Raw genomic sequence first — 16,262 nt, forward strand, 5'->3', positions numbered from 1 at the left:
CTCTCTGGACTCTGGTCACGGGCTGGAGCCCTCTCTGGACTCTGGTCAATGGCTGGAGCCCTCTCTGGGCACTGGACAATGGCTGGAGCCCTCTCTGGACTCTGGTCACGGGCTGGAGCCCTCTCTGGACTCTGGTCACGGGCTGGAGCCCTCTCTGGACTCTGGTCACGGGCTGGAGCCCTCTCTGGACTCTGGTCAATGGCTGGAGCTCTCTCTGGACTCTGGTCACGGGCTGGAGCCCTCTCTGGACTCTGGTCAATGGCTGGAGCCCTCTCTGGACTCTGGTCACGGGCTGGAGCCCTCTCTGGACTCTGGTCAATGGCTGGAGCCCTCTCTGGACTCTGGTCACGGGCTGGAGCTCTCTCCTGACTCTGGTCAATGGCTGGAGCTCTCTCTGGACTCTGGTCACGGGCTGGAGCCCTCTCTGGACTCTGGTCAATGGCTGGAGCCCTCTCTGGACTCTGGTCAATGGCTGGAGCCCTCTCTGGACTCTGGTCAATGGCTGGAGCCCTCTCTGGACTCTGGTCAATGGCTGGAGCTCTCTCTGGACTCTGGTCACTGGCTGGAGCCCTCTCTGGACTCTGGTCAATGGCTGGAGCTCTCTCTGGACTCTGGTCACTGGCTGGAGCCCTCTCTGGACTCTGGTCAATGGCTGGAGCTCTCTCTGGACTCTGGTCACGGGCTGGAGCTCTCTCCTGACTCTGGTCAATGGCTGGAGCCCTCTCTGGACTCTGGTCAATGGCTGGAGCCCTCTCTGGACTCTGGTCAATGGCTGGAGCCCTCTCTGGACTCTGGTCACGGGCTGGAGCTCTCTCCTGACTCTGGTCAATGGCTGGAGCTCTCTCTGGACTCTGGTCAATGGCTGGAGCCCTCTCTGGACTCTGGTCACGGGCTGGAGCCCTCTCTGGACTCTGGTCAATGGCTGGAGCCCTCTCTGGACTCTGGTCACGGGCTGGAGCTCTCTCCTGACTCTGGTCAATGGCTGGAGCTCTCTCTGGACTCTGGTCACGGGCTGGAGCCCTCTCTGGACTCTGGTCAATGGCTGGAGCCCTCTCTGGACTCTGGTCAATGGCTGGAGCCCTCTCTGGACTCTGGTCAATGGCTGGAGCCCTCTCTGGACTCTGGTCAATGGCTGGAGCTCTCTCTGGACTCTGGTCACTGGCTGGAGCCCTCTCTGGACTCTGGTCAATGGCTGGAGCTCTCTCTGGACTCTGGTCACTGGCTGGAGCCCTCTCTGGACTCTGGTCAATGGCTGGAGCTCTCTCTGGACTCTGGTCACAGGCTGGAGCTCTCTCCTGACTCTGGTCACTGGCTGGAGCCCTCTCTGGACTCTGGTCAATGGCTGGAGCCCTCTCTGGACTCTGGTCACGGGCTGGAGCTCTCTCCTGACTCTGGTCAATGGCTGGAGCTCTCTCTGGACTCTGGTCACTGGCTGGAGCCCTCTCTGGACTCTGGTCAATGGCTGGAGCTCTCTCTGGACTCTGGTCACTGGCTGGAGCCCTCTCTGGACTCTGGTCAATGGCTGGAGCCCTCTCTGGACTCTGGTCAATGGCTGGAGCCCTCTCTGGACTCTGGTCAATGGCTGGAGCCCTCTCTGGACTCTGGTCAATGGCTGGAGCCCTCTCTGGACTCTGGTCACGGGCTGGAGCCCTCTCTGGACTCTGGTCAATGGCTGGAGCCCTCTCTGGGCACTGGACAATGGCTGGAGCCCTCTCTGGACTCTGGTCACGGGCTGGAGCCCTCTCTGGTCAATGGCTGGAGCCCTCTCTGGACTCTGGTCAATGGCTGGAGCTCTCTCTGGACTCTGGTCAATGGCTGGAGCCCTCTCTGGACTCTGGTCAATGGCTGGAGCCCTCTCTGGGCACTGGACAATGGCTGGAGCCCTCTCTGGACTATGGTCACGGGCTGGAGCCCTCTCAGTGTAGATGGAAAGGATCTCAAGCTGACAAGCTGAAGACATTACTGTACCTTTACCCATTAATAGACAATGTACTTCCTTGAAAATAAATTCCAGCACAGGACAACCATAATGAAATGAGCCTTCACAATAGATAATGCTTCATAATTAATCTTAGAGAGCCACATGCAGTGATTTATCTGTTCAGTAAAATGCCTTACTTCTTTGTTGACTAATACAACATTTCAAATCCCTCAGTTCTCCCCATCTCTGAAAAGCCAAGCCAGTATTGATTCTGGTTTTACTATGAGCTCTGTCTCGCTCTCTTTTTGTCGTCAGACTCTCCTCTTTTTGGTGTTTGTTTAAACACCCCTCGAGGTTGGAGATTTAGCAGCTCCATGTCAAACTTTCTCACTCATTGTGACAGAAGCAGCTGATCCAGAATGCAGCGGCGAGAGTGGTCTTTAATGAGCCGAATAGAGCGCACGTCACACCTCTCTTCATCAGACTGCACTGGTTGTCAATGGCCGCTCGCATCAAATTCAAGGCGCTGGTGCTCGCCTACAAAGCAACCACTGGCTCTGCACCATTATACCTAAACTCGCTTGTTCAGACTTACACACCCTCCAGAAGCTTATGTTCTGCGAGTGAGCGACGCCTCGTGGTGCCATCCCAAAGAGGCATGAAATCACTCTCACAGAACTTTTCCTGGACCGTTCCCACCTGGTGGAACGATCTGCCTCAATTCAATCTCAATTCTAGCAGCCGAGTCTGTAGACATATTTTCCAGCTGCACCTGACCAATAAAGACTAGCACTTAACTATCCAATTCAATTTTCTGTTTGTTTGATTTATATATATATATATATATATATATATATATATATATATATATATATATATATAGATAGATATATATTCAAAACAATTTGTTTGTGTACTGTTCGATTAACTGAGACTTCCTTACAGCACTTCCAGGTTGTTGCCCTTGTTTGTTTAGCTGCTTCTATTGCTCTCCTCTTTTGTAAATCGCTTTTGGATAAAAGCGTTTGCTAAATAATTAAATATTAAATGTTAGACACGTGTCAAAGTAGTCAGAGCAACTTCTCTCTTTTTTACGGATATGATGAGACACACAGGTGTGTGACATATGTAACGCAATTTCCCACAGATAAAACTAAAATATAAAACTTACAACAGGCTTACCATAGTAAATCGGTAAGACAAAAACATCTTTTAGAAAAAGGGTTGATGTATTGATTTATTACTTATATTTTGTTAATATATAAAAAAAAAAGTTACATAGGGTATCTTTAATTGTGTGTATTTAGGATAGCATGCTAGATGTGAAATTAGCCTTAGCAAGACATTGACAACATAGTAATTTCCACCACAGTCATATGGGGGAAATTAAACCGTGGTTGGAATTTTTTCAAGTACTCAGGGCCAAAACTGGTCATAGAAACAACTATATTATTGCCTGCCATATGCTGAAGTACTGTAACTGTCATGATACATGCAATCATGAAGTGCTATATTAGACTTGTGGGCTGTTATTTATATGGTATGTATGAAAGCCTTTTTTACATACAGTAATTCTAATGTGCTTATGTGTCATGTGACCCACAGCCTGTGGGTTCGCAACGCCTTTCTTGATTCCATAACATTACATGTTTAATGTCAATACAGGATTTTGTACATGGTCACCCTATTAGAACAAATATGGTGTAAATTATGGTACAGTGATGTGATCAGATGGTCATACTATGGCGATTTGATATAGTCTACCATAGTACTTAGATCATTTAGATTACCATATTTTTAACCACAATATTTACTGTGATGGGCACTTCAAAAAATAGCATAGCCTTAAAAACTTAGTACTACTTACTTTTTTCCCCAAGTTTTAATACTAGAGTATAAACAAAATGTTTCATATACTTTCCCAGTAATTTAATTAGTGTATAATGGTCATTATAATTATCAAGTTAACTGTCACTCCTACTCTGAAAAGGACATTTCCAACTTAAAATTATTATAAATCTTGAAAACTTTGGAGCACAAACTTAAGTTAAAAGGAGGCACTTAGCAGATTATTGTAGAAGTAAAAAAAAAAAAAAAAGTAAAAAGTAATAAAAGTAAAATAATAAAATCATTATTATTCACAGTTCACATGGTTTTACATTCAAAAACATCATAATTAGTGCTAGGCGATATGGCTGAAATCTGTGTCACGATATAAGTTTCATATCGGTCGATATCGAGAATTATTGATATTTCTGACCTATTTAAAATAAAGACCAGGAGAAAAATATTACATTTAAACATTTTTATTTTAATCTTAACCTTCATCTGATTATAATCCCCTCAATCCCTGATGAATACTTGTTTCTACATACATTTCTATCGAAAATCTGTCTGTAAGCATTCAAATGATATACAGTTTGTCAGCATTACTTAAGTGAGGCTGTATTGTTTTTCATTTAAATATGTATAATTTAGTTTCTCTTCAGAAAATTTGTTTAGTTGGGTGTCTTCTTGATTTATATGCAGTCATTCATATTAAATTTGATTTGACATGAAATGATGAACCGTAATTGTGTGTGATTGTGTTTGCAGTGATATTCAGAAGGCCTGCTCAGGCTCTTTCGCCTCTGTCTTCTCCTCGCTGGCTTTATGCCCCACTGAACTGGTTAAATGTCGACTGCAGGCCATGCATGAAATGGAGGCGTCTGGCAAGATCGCCAGTGGACAGAAAAGGTCTGTTTGGACAGAGGATGTTTTGGTTATTGAAAATGAGGCCTGTGGTAACTTTATGTCCATTTTAATAAGGATGATAAAGGGTCAATCAAATCATTTGGTCAGTATTTTAGTAAAAAAAAATGTTTTAAGTGCATTTTATTTGAGTTTATTCTGTTGTATCAGTGTTCAGATGTAGATTTCTTTGTCATTCAGTTGAAATAAGAAATCAAATATTGTAATGGACAGTATTGTATACAAACATATCAGTATTTTGAGGGTGTAGAGAGATCTACTTGATTCGCAGTGCTTTAAGGAAGTGGGCAGAGGTGGCTTTTTTGACTCTGATTGGTGGGATTTTTCTGTACAGCATTATGGGTAATGTCGTTTTTTTAACCAGGAATCCCGCTGTTAAACACAATTATTTTTAAAAAATAAGCTGAAATAATGCAGACTATCGCATATTAAGGAAATACCTTTTTGTCCAGAAAGCTTGTTTAATTTAATTTTGATAATGTTTTCTATTTCATTTTTAACCTTTTAAATTACTAGATTGTATCAATAAATAAATAATTTAAGTACCCTTTTAATTCAGCTCAATATATATTACATTGGGTGTCTTTGTCGACCTCTTGTGGAAAAATAATAATTTAACATGAAATGTCATGACTCTTGCCACTAGATGGCCTTATAGCTCTATATGAAGCAATTGAGCTGTTCTGCTGGTTCCTAAAGTCAGTTCTTCAATATGTAATACGATACACATGTAGACTTTTATAAAATCTTTTTTTGGTAAAGTTTTAGAATTTTTTGTTAAAATTTTGATCATTCCATTAATTCCTATGGGGGTCAAATTAACCCGTTAGGGAAGGATTTTTTCCTTTTTAAAATTTCAAGCACAAAACTTCTCAAATCCAGTCAATTTCTTTAGGTATTCGTTGTTCAAATGTGACAAAGAAATCCTAGAGTCTGGGACCACTACAATGAACACTTAATTTTTATAGAAAAAATAAGAAATGAGTTTGGGGTCAAAATGACCCGAGGGTTGGATGATGGTTAAGTAGCTAAAAATTAGTTGAAGCCAACTACTCTTCCTAAGTTTGGACTGAGTACTTTTTATGTTTTTAAACTTTAAAATTAAGCAAAAATGACCTCAAAATCACAGTTGTCCATCAGTAGAGATGTCATATCTTGTTGAAGTTCCTCTCTGTCTTTCAGCACGGTGTGGTCCGTTGTGAGAAATGTGCTGCGGACAAACGGCCCTCTGGGTTTCTATCAGGGTCTCACCACCACTATAGTCCGTGAGATACCTGGATACTTCTGTTTCTTCGGAGGATATGAACTCAGCCGCTCCATGTTTGCCCACCACATGGGCAGAGACAAAGAGCACATAGGTCAGCCCACAGGAAGAACACCATATACGCTCACCTTCATGTTATTCCAAACTCTTATTGCATTGTGTGGGAGATAGGAGAAGACAAAAGGAGCTATTTTGAAGAATGTCCAAGTTTAATCTATTGTATGGAAAAAAACAACTTTGGACCAACTTTTTAAAAAAATAACTCAAATTGTTAAAGCCAAATTGATTCATTTTTCTCAGATAATATTTATGATTCGGTTTGAACTTTTGATTTAAGGACATAAAAAATCATACAAAGTAAAAACATTGAGGAAAAAAAATATCTTTAAATACGAAGCCACTTTTAAGGCCGGATTGAATTTATTAAATGTATATATATTGACCGTTTATTTACAAGAGCTTGTTGAGGGCCTGAAAACGCAAACTTTTGAAAACGAGTACACTTTTTTTTTTTAGAATACCATCCATGTAAACTACAAAAATGCTAATTTATTAATAATAATCTATAGACGTGGAGTCGCCACCTACTGGCCTGGCTGCAGAATACAGTGCTTTTAGTTTTCACAGATCCGTGTGAATTTTAGACAATGTTGTTGTCTGTACATGCAAAGGACAAGCTTTTCTTTTTTTAGTACATCGTTGTTGTGTAAATGGACTCTTAATAGATTTTACTTACTTTACATTACTTTACATTAATTACATTAATTGAAACAAAAGAATTCAAATTTTGGGGCCGTTTTGGCCGTTCATGTAAACAACAAAAATGTGAATTTGTGAAAAGTGATGTCATGCGCATTACAATCCGCCATCAGAATGATACGATAAATTATTCCAGCTGCTGTGAGAAAAGGCTAATAATGATCCGCCACCTGCATCATCCTCGCATGCGCTATTGAGGGAATGCATCGACGTCACTTTCCCGCCGTAACACGCCCCCTCAGCCGGGGGTGAGTGGCAGAAGAGCTGCTGCGTGACTGGAGTTAATGGAGGAAAACACGAGTAGAGCAAACGATCCTTACAACTTACCAAAGATTCAGTGATCCATGGATAATGATATGCAGCCAGGAATCGTGTTTTCCTGACATTTTTAGGAGCCTCATTTCGACAAGAATGTTTATAACTGTCATTCATCACATTTTTCAAGTGAATCCCGCATGTATATGTGGATGGGTCCGTGTTTTGAAGCGTGTAGTGGTGGTAATATACTTTATATTCACTAAAAGCTGTCACTCATTCAATAAACGCAATCTCACAAAGTTCCGCAGTGACGTTGGTATACAATGAATCTCTTATTTTCACAATGTCTGCACTTACAGAGTATTGCTGCGCGTGTTTAACTGAACTCAGCGCCTGGACAAACGCTCGAGCGGTGAGTGATTCCAAATTCAACACCTGTGATTGGCCAATTCCGTTGTAGAAGTCCACAAACATGTCTGTGATTGGCTACATTACTCAACGAGGCGAAAACACTTTGATAATATGCAATTATTACGAATTATTACAGAGGATTACATATCCTAGACAAGCAGTTATGTGCAGCGTTTCACGCTAAAAGCAGCAGCAGGTGGCAGTGGTTTGAGTGAGAAAATTACACGCTATTATCAAGTCCGTCTCAAGCTCAGAACGGCGATGACTATGCGGTCCGTGGACAAGCCTCCCCCTACCCCCCTTCTGGCGCAGGGCCTGGTTTTGTGAGTTTTCGCTGCATTCGCGCTGTAAACCAATGCTGCCTCTCAGTCTTTCTGCCACTCAGCGGGGCATAATCAGGCGTGCTCAAATTTCCCATATGTGTTCTGAGTTTGTCACACCATATTTTTTTTCCCCAAAAATCTATAAAAAATAAGCAGCAATAGAGACAGAGCTACATGTGTCATGATCTGAAAGCCATGCCCACCGGGGGAAAACAAACCAACCGAGACGTCTCCATTGACTTTCTATTGCGGGAAGCGGCCTCCTTGTTATTTCTGGAAAGCTGATATGTGACAAATGTACAGAAAACAAGCTAAAAAAACAGAACTTTTTAAGCTGCTGACCCAAAAAACAAGCGTTTAAAGACAAAAAAAAGTGCATACAGGCAATAGAGACAGAACGTGGCATGTTATGTTACACTGAGAACTGCGCCCACTAGAGGGGAATGTAATCAGCGACAGGAAATATAAACTTAAGATATAAAACTTACATTTGGATATTTGACAAAATGTTTACTGCACACTTAGGCATACTGAGTGTCAGGATCCCGAAATTGACTCATTCTTCCTGCTAAAGCTTCACATCTTATTGCCTGTATCCATTTTGTCTCCTTAAACGATCGGTATTTTGGGTCTAGGGGTGTCCCCGACTAAGGATTTACACATTCGAATCAGAATTTTCGAATCTCTCTATGGTCGACCGATAGTCGAATCACCTATGTGTGTGTAAACCATAGAAAGGAAAAAATAAACGGGTTGGGAAGAGCAGGACACTAGTCAGCAGGAGGCTAAGACTATTTTTATTTTACTTTACACACGGCACACAGCCACCACTTTTAATAAAGTAATGAAAACAAGACTACACTACACATTCTTAAATTAACCGTTCTCTCATAACATTTAAATGCCGCGATCGAAACACAGAACATCAGACAAATATATAAAAAAAAACGTTTGATAAATAAACCTAAAAAAATACCCGCCTAGAGAGGAAAAGAACACTTTGAGTGCGTTTATATGCACGTTCTTATGATTGTGCCTGAAGGGGGTCTCACACCGGACTGTAGCTCAGCGCCGTGTCTCAGGTATCTCACACCAGGCAGACGTGAACATTATATCCGCTTGAGCTCAATTTTGAATCAACTTCTGACAGCAGAGCTGCACGATGAATATATCTTGTAGCACAGGGTGAAATCAGTATGTACATTCATGATTTGAGGGAATATACATCTAAACCGCGGAAAGGCGTCGACTGCCGCTGTCGGTGTATATGAGTTTGAATTTTAAAGGCGCGGCGCGGTGCGAAGCTCAGTCCCCTTAAAGGGGCGATCGCTCAGCGCCGCGACACGTCTTTATAACACTAATATTGAGCACCCCCATATTGCCAAAATGGTATGATCCTCGTTTCATAACACCCGCGAAGATTCGACCATGAGATCAGTGGTTGAATCCGGTTCTGCATATCGATGCATCGAATCTTCGACTATTAGGGGTCACCCCTATTTGGGTCAACAGCTTGGGTCAACGTAGTTTTGTGTTTTTTAGCTTGTTTGCTGCACATCTTGTCACATATCAGCGTTTAGACATTGTTCTGTTTTTTGTAATAAGTCCGAAATGACAAGGAGGCCACTTCACGCAATACAAAATCAATGAATTGTCAAGATTTACATAAGAAGTAGGAGGCAATGGTGTTTGGGACTCTATGTATGTGATGTGATGTCCATGTACTAAACCAGAAACCATGGTTGCCGATTAGACCTATATAAATATGCACTTTAAATAAATGATACAGCCTTTTCACTTTTTTTCAGTGTATTTACCAGGAAATGCTCCTCGTGATCCTTGTGTTTCTGACAGGTGTTGTGCCGTTGATGTTCAGCGGTGGTTTCGGCGGAGCCTGTCTGTGGTTGGTTGTGTACCCCATAGACTGTGTGAAGTCTCGCATCCAGGTTCTGTCTTTAGCAGGGAAACAGGAAGGCTTCGTCAAGACACTTATGGGGATTCTACGAAATGAAGGTGAGATTTCTGTATTTATAAATATCTAATCAGCCAATCACATGGCAGCAACTCAATGCATTAGACATGTAGACATGATCAAGACGATCTGCTGAAGTTCAAACTGAGCATCAGAATGGAGAAGAAAGGTGCTTTAAGTGACTTTGAATGTGACATGGTTGTTGGTGCCAGACGGGCTGATCTGAGTGTTTCAGAAACTGCTGATCTACTGGGATTTTCACACATGACCTTTTCTAGGGTTTACAGAGAATGATCCGGAAAAGAGAAAAATGAGCGGCAAAAATGGCTTGTTGAAGCTAGAGGTCAGAGTTGAATGGCTTGACTGGTTCGGATGATAGAAAGGCAACAGTAACTCAAATAGCCGCTCATTACAGCTGAGGTCTGTAGAAGAGCATCTCTGAACACACAATGCGTCAAACCTTGAAGCAGACGAGCTACAGCAGCAGAAGACACACCGGTGTCACTCCTGTCAGCTGAGAACAGCAAACTGAGGCTACAGTTCACACAGGCTCACCAGCACTGGACAATAAAAGATTGGGAAAACGTTGCCTGGTCTCGATTTCTGGGTCAGAATTGGGCGTAGACATCATGAAAGCATGGATCCATACTGCCTTGTATCAACGGGTCATTCTGTTAGTGGTGTAATGGCGTTTGGGATTTTTTGAGCCCCTTAGTATCAATTGAGCATCATTTAAACACCACAGTCTACCTGAGTATTGCTGCTGATCATGTCCATCCCTTTATGACCACAGTATATAATCTTCTGATGAGTACTTCCAGCAGGATAGTTGAATTTATGCCACCAAGAATTAATGCCATTCTGAAGACAAAACGGGATCTACCTCGATACTAGCAAGGCGTACCTAATAAAGTGGCCGTTGAATATACAGTCTTGTTCAAAATAATAGCAGTACAATGTGACTAACCAGAATAATCAAGGTTTTTAGTATATTTTTTATTGCTACGTGGCAAACAAGTTACCAGTAGGTTCAGTAGATTGTCAGAAAACAAACAAGACCCAGCATTCATGATATGCACGCTCTGAAGGCTGTGCAATTGGGCAATTAGTTGAAAGGGGTGTGTTCAAAAAAATAGCAGTGTGGCATTCAATCACTGAGGTCATCAATTTTGTGAAGAAACAGGTGTGAATCAGGTGGCCCCTATTTAAGGATGAAGCCAACACTTGTTGAACATGCATTTGAAAGCTGAGGAAAATGGGTCGTTCAAGACATTGTTCAGAAGAACAGCGTACTTTGATTAAAAAGTTGATTAGAGAGGGGAAAACCTATAAAGAGGTGCAAAAAATGATAGGCTGTTCAGCTAAAATGATCTCCAATGCCTTAAAATGGAGAGCAAAACCAGAGAGACGTGGAAGAAAACGGAAGACAACCATCAAAATGGATAGAAGAATAACCAGAATGGCAAAGGCTCAGCCAATGATCACCTCCAGGATGATCAAAGACAGTCTGGAGTTACCTGTAAGTACTGTGACAGTTAGAAGACGTCTGTGTGAAGCTAATCTATTTTCAAGAATCCCCCGCAAAGTCCCTCTGTTAAAAAAAAGGCATGTGCAGAAGAGGTTACAATTTGCCAAAGAACACATCAACTGGCCTAAAGAGAAATGGAGGAACATTTTGTGGACTGATGAGAGTAAAAATGTTCTTTTTGGGTCCAAGGGCCACAGGCAGTTTGTGAGACGACCCCCAAACTCTGAATTCAAGCCACAGTACACAGTGAAGACAGTGAAGCATGGAGGTGAGAGCATCATGATATGGGCATGTTTCTCCTACTATGGTGTTGGGTCTATTTATCGCATGCCAGGGATCATGGATCAGTTTGCATATGTTAAAATACTTGAAGAGGTCATGTTGCCCTATGCTGAAGAGGACATGCCCTTGAAACGGTTGTTTCAACAAGACAATGACCCAAAACACACTAGTAAACGGGCAAAGTCTTGGTTCCAAACCAACAAAATTAATGTTATGGAGTGGCCAGCCCAATCTCCAGACCTTAATCCAATTGAGAACTTGTGGGGTGATATCAAAAATGCTGTTTCTGAAGCAAAACCAAGAAATGTGAATGAATTGTGGAATGTTGTTAAAGAATCATGGAGTGGAATAACAGCTGAGAGGTGCCACAAGTTGGTTGACTCCATGCCACACAGATGTCAAGCAGTTTTAAAAAACTGTGGTCATACAACTAAATATTAGTTTAGTGATTCACAGGATTGCTAAATCCCAGAAAAAAAAATGTTTGTACAAAATAGTTTTGAGTTTGTACAGTCAAAGGTAGACACTGCTATTTTTTTGAACACACCCCTTTCAACTAATTGCCCAATTGCACAGCCTTAAGAGCGTGCATATCATGAATGCTGGGTCTCATTTGTTTTCTGACAATCTACTGAACCTACTGGTAACTTGTTTGCCACGTAGCAATAAAAAATATACTAAAAACCTTGATTATTCTGGTTAGTCACATTGTACTGCTATTATTTTGAACAAGACTGTATATCCAAGTGAAACGGCTTCTTGAACAGAAGTGAACTTCCACGCAACCCTTAAAGCCTGACATGAAAAAATAGAACATTTACATAGACAAAATATAAAAAGTTTTTTTGACTATCATATTTGATACATCAGGCTTTTATGGCTCATGTTTGGTAGACTTTGCTAAAAGTATATGGAGATGGCTGTGGTGAACAATTACTTTCAGAAGAGGCAGGAACACAGGGTGACATATAAGAGTGGTGGCAGGAGCACACAAGTGGACTATATCTTATGTAGACGCTGTAATCTGATGGAAATTAGCGATTATAAAGTAGTGGTAGGTAAGAGTGTAGCTAGACAGCATACGGGTGGTGTGTAAGATGACTGGTGGTGAGGAAGATGAAGAGAGTAAAGGCAGAGCAGAAGACAAAGTGGTGGAAGTTGGAAAAGGAAGAGTGCTGTGTGGTAGAGGGCTGCATTGGGATTGAGTCCCGCGGGACCCAACGCAAATCTCGCGGGAGTGGGCGGTTTGAATTTTGCTGCGGGCGGGAATGGGCGGCTAAAAAAAAACACTGCGGGATAGGGAGGTTGCCTAGCGCCATGATGGAGAAGATGTCAATAGATGATGTAGAAAAGAACCTCAAACGAGGTATTTACAGCACATAAGCTAAGTAAGGAAAGTCTGAAATTTGGAGAAGTTTCTCAATTGTTTGTGATAAAGATGGAAAGGAGCTGGACTTTGTTCATTGTGAGAAATGTGCAAAAATACTCATCTACAATGGGCACGTCTGGGTTGAGGCGACACACCTGCTCTGTTCTCCCCGGTTTAAGTTTTCATGTAGCCTAGTTTATCATATTATGTATATATGTATGTGTATATATATATATATATATATATATATATATATATATATATATATATATATATATATATATATATATATATAATTTTTTATTTTATTTTTTGCAAAGTTTTTGATAAAAACGAAATTATATTTGAATGTATTGTGTGTTTTGTTCTTTTTTCTTTCTTTTTTTTTACATGCAAGCCAGGGAAACGAAACAAACAACCCCATGAATCTCTTTAATAATATCAATACAAATAGGCCTACGTGTTTTTTTTCCCTGCGGGACGGGAGAAGACACAAAATCAATGCATCTCTATTATTGCGCGGGAATAAATTCTCAGGGTTTTGCGGGTGCGGACGGGAGTGGACATGCATATTGCGGGAGCGGGCAGGAGTGTAACACAGGTGTAAGGTGTGCCGTAGGTGAGACAGAGGACTTCACGGTGAAGGTGGGACTGCATCAAGAATCGGCTCTGAGCCCCTTCTTGTTTGCGGTGGTGATGGACAGGCTGACAGATGAGGTCAGACAGGAATCTCCATGGACTATGATGTTTGCGGATGACATTGTGATCTGTAGTGAGAGCAGGGAGCAGGTGGAGGAAAGTCTAGAGAGGTGGAGGTTTGCTCTGGAGAGAAGAGGAATGAAGGTTAGCCACAGCAGGACAGAATACATGTATGTGAATGAGAGGGAACCAAGTGGAACAGTGAGGTTACAGGGAGAAGAGGTAAAGAAGGTGCAGGATTTTAAGTACTTAGGGTCAACAGTCCAGAGCAATGGGGAGTGTGGAAAAGAGGTGAAGAAGCGTATGCAGGAGGGTTGAAATGGGTGGAGAAAAGTGTCAGGTCTGTTGTGTGATAAAAGGGTACCAGCAAGAACGAAAGGAAAGGTGTACAGGACAGTAGTGAGACCAGCGATGTTGTATGGTTTGGAGACAGTTGCACTGAGGAAAAGACAGGAGGAAGAGCTAGAGGTAGCAGAGCTGAAGATGTTGAGGTTCTCTTTGGGAGTGACGAGGATGGATAGGATCAGGAATGAGTACATCAGAGGGACAGCACATGTGAGATGTTGTGGAGACAAAGTTAGAGAGGTCAGGTTGAGATGGTTTGGACATGTTCAGAGGAGGGAGAGTGAATACATCGGTAAAAGGATGCTGAGGTTAGAGCTGCCAGACAGGAGGTCAAGAGGAAGACCAAGAGGAGGTTTATGGATGTAGTGAAGGAGGACATTGAGGTAGTCGGTCTGAGAGAAGAGGATACAGAGGATAGGAATAGATGGAGGCAGATGATTCGCTGTGGCGACCCCTGAAGGGAACAGCCGAAAGAAGAAGAAGAAGAAGAAGAAGAAGAAGAAGAAGGCTTTTATGGCTCATATGATATAGTTAGAATATGGAGTGCACAAATAGACAAAATTCAGTTAAAAAAAAAGGGTAGATTTCACTTCATTATTCAACATGCATTGGCTGATATTCCAGTGAAAAACATTTTTAAAAATGGTTAACATTTGTTAACGATATTAGTATAGTACGTCATGAGGAGATGTATAGCACACAATAGGAGTTTCATGATTCAAACTGATTTTTATATGATAAAACAAAGCTATTTATTCTTGGATTGCAGCATGTTATATTCTGGTGTTGTTTACAGGAGTGGCACCTCTGTATTCTGGTTTGACCCCCACTATGATCCGAACTTTTCCTGCCAATGGAGCGCTCTTTTTGGCCTATGAAGTCAGTCGCAAGATCATGATGCAACAGTTTGATGATCACTGAGTTCATCTCTCTGTCTCTGGAGTTTTCACAAATGTTTTAATCCCATATAGTGTTTTCAGTTGCACAGAGAACATGTCTCTTGATTATTTTATCCACCTAACTGTTGTTAATGTATGCAAATCTTAATCATTTTATGTTTGAGAAAGAATATTTAAATTAATGAAAAAGGCAATTCTGTTCAATCGATGTTTAAAAAAAAAGATATTATTTGAGTTAAAGCCCATATAAAATATAATAAATATTAGTTAGAAAAAACTCAATGAAATTAAACAGAAATTAGAAATATTGCTTTGGCGTTTAGTTGAAGCACTAAAATTATTAACTGGATATTTATAACTGTAACTGAAATAAAAATAAACTAAACATAAATAGCAATACAAAAACTAGCACATAGCGAAATTCCTAAAAAAGCTAAATCAAAATATTAATAAAAGGAAAAAATAACACTGATTCAAACAATTTTTGTGAACTAGCCAGTGCTCATATCTGCTGGTCTTATGCTAGAACTTACCTTTTTTTATTATTATTTTGTGTGTGTGTGTTTGTTACGTTGCATTAAAAAGTTGTTTTAAATATGATTATATAAAACTAATTATATTAGTTCATCTTAATGGTGTCATTTCTTTCCTTCCGATAAACCGCACACACAAATGCTTGATAAAGGTAGCAAATAATGCACAGAAAATATTTTTGTCCATATAATGTGCAGGAGCTTACGTCATAATGGCCAAATTCATATACATACATTACATGTATTGTAATGGTTGCTCAGTGTTTCCATTGAGCTGATCTGTGGTTTACATACACACAGCCTGTCTCTATGGTGAGTAGCTATTGACTTCATGTAACACTCGCTTCTCCTGAGACCCAAAGCTCTGCTTTTATTTTTCAACTAGTTTCCATTTAATGAGGTTTTGGTTTATGCCTATCTGAACAACTTTGTGTAAAAAAAAATGTGAACAAACAACACTGTATGTATGTACCACAATATGTACCTTATGTTACAGTGCCTCATGGGCATTTAGCCACACAAATAAATGTCATTCAGTGACTTTACAAACAATTAAGCTGCACTGTCATTTATATTTTTTATATAAATATTTAACACTTTACAATATTCTCATTTGTTAACATTAGTTAATGTATTAACAAACATCAGCTAACAGGGAGCAACACATTTGTTACAGTATTTGTTCATCTTTCGTATGATGTTGGTTCCCAGGGATGGTGCAGCTGCTGGCATCAGCCCCCTAACTAATTCCGCTAAGGAGGGACCTACTTTCCCAAACGGAAGGGATGAGACGGCATCTCCAACCTGAGTTGTGGAGCCTCCATCTGTGGCCCCTCAATGAGAGCCTTCACGCCTCTCCTTGAGCATCCTGAACACTATCTCTGAGGCGAGGGCGCCCTCTACTAGGCGCCTGTATGCCCTTACGTGGTCTGTCTTTTTCTGACTGGT

The 16,262-nt window shown here is 41.2% G+C and overlaps 1 protein-coding gene across 2 annotated transcripts in view; it reads left to right on the forward strand.

The window, feature by feature from the left end:
• slc25a15a (solute carrier family 25 member 15a) overlaps positions 1 to 15,853 on the forward strand; it is a 21,296-nt gene extending 5,443 nt beyond the window's left edge. For both annotated transcript variants that reach the window (XM_067450174.1, XM_067450173.1), the window contains exons 4-7: positions 4,517 to 4,657; positions 5,855 to 6,030; positions 9,542 to 9,700; positions 14,679 to 15,853. In XM_067450174.1, coding sequence (XP_067306275.1) covers positions 4,517 to 4,657; positions 5,855 to 6,030; positions 9,542 to 9,700; positions 14,679 to 14,803 — 601 coding nt within the window. In that variant the 3' untranslated portion in view covers positions 14,804 to 15,853. The remainder of the gene's footprint in view (positions 1 to 4,516; positions 4,658 to 5,854; positions 6,031 to 9,541; positions 9,701 to 14,678) is intronic.
• The last annotated feature ends 409 nt before the right edge of the window (positions 15,854 to 16,262 follow it).

Source organism: Pseudorasbora parva, chromosome 8 (genome assembly GCF_024679245.1).
Source record: "Pseudorasbora parva isolate DD20220531a chromosome 8, ASM2467924v1, whole genome shotgun sequence".
Taxonomy (NCBI): domain Eukaryota; kingdom Metazoa; phylum Chordata; class Actinopteri; order Cypriniformes; family Gobionidae; genus Pseudorasbora; species Pseudorasbora parva.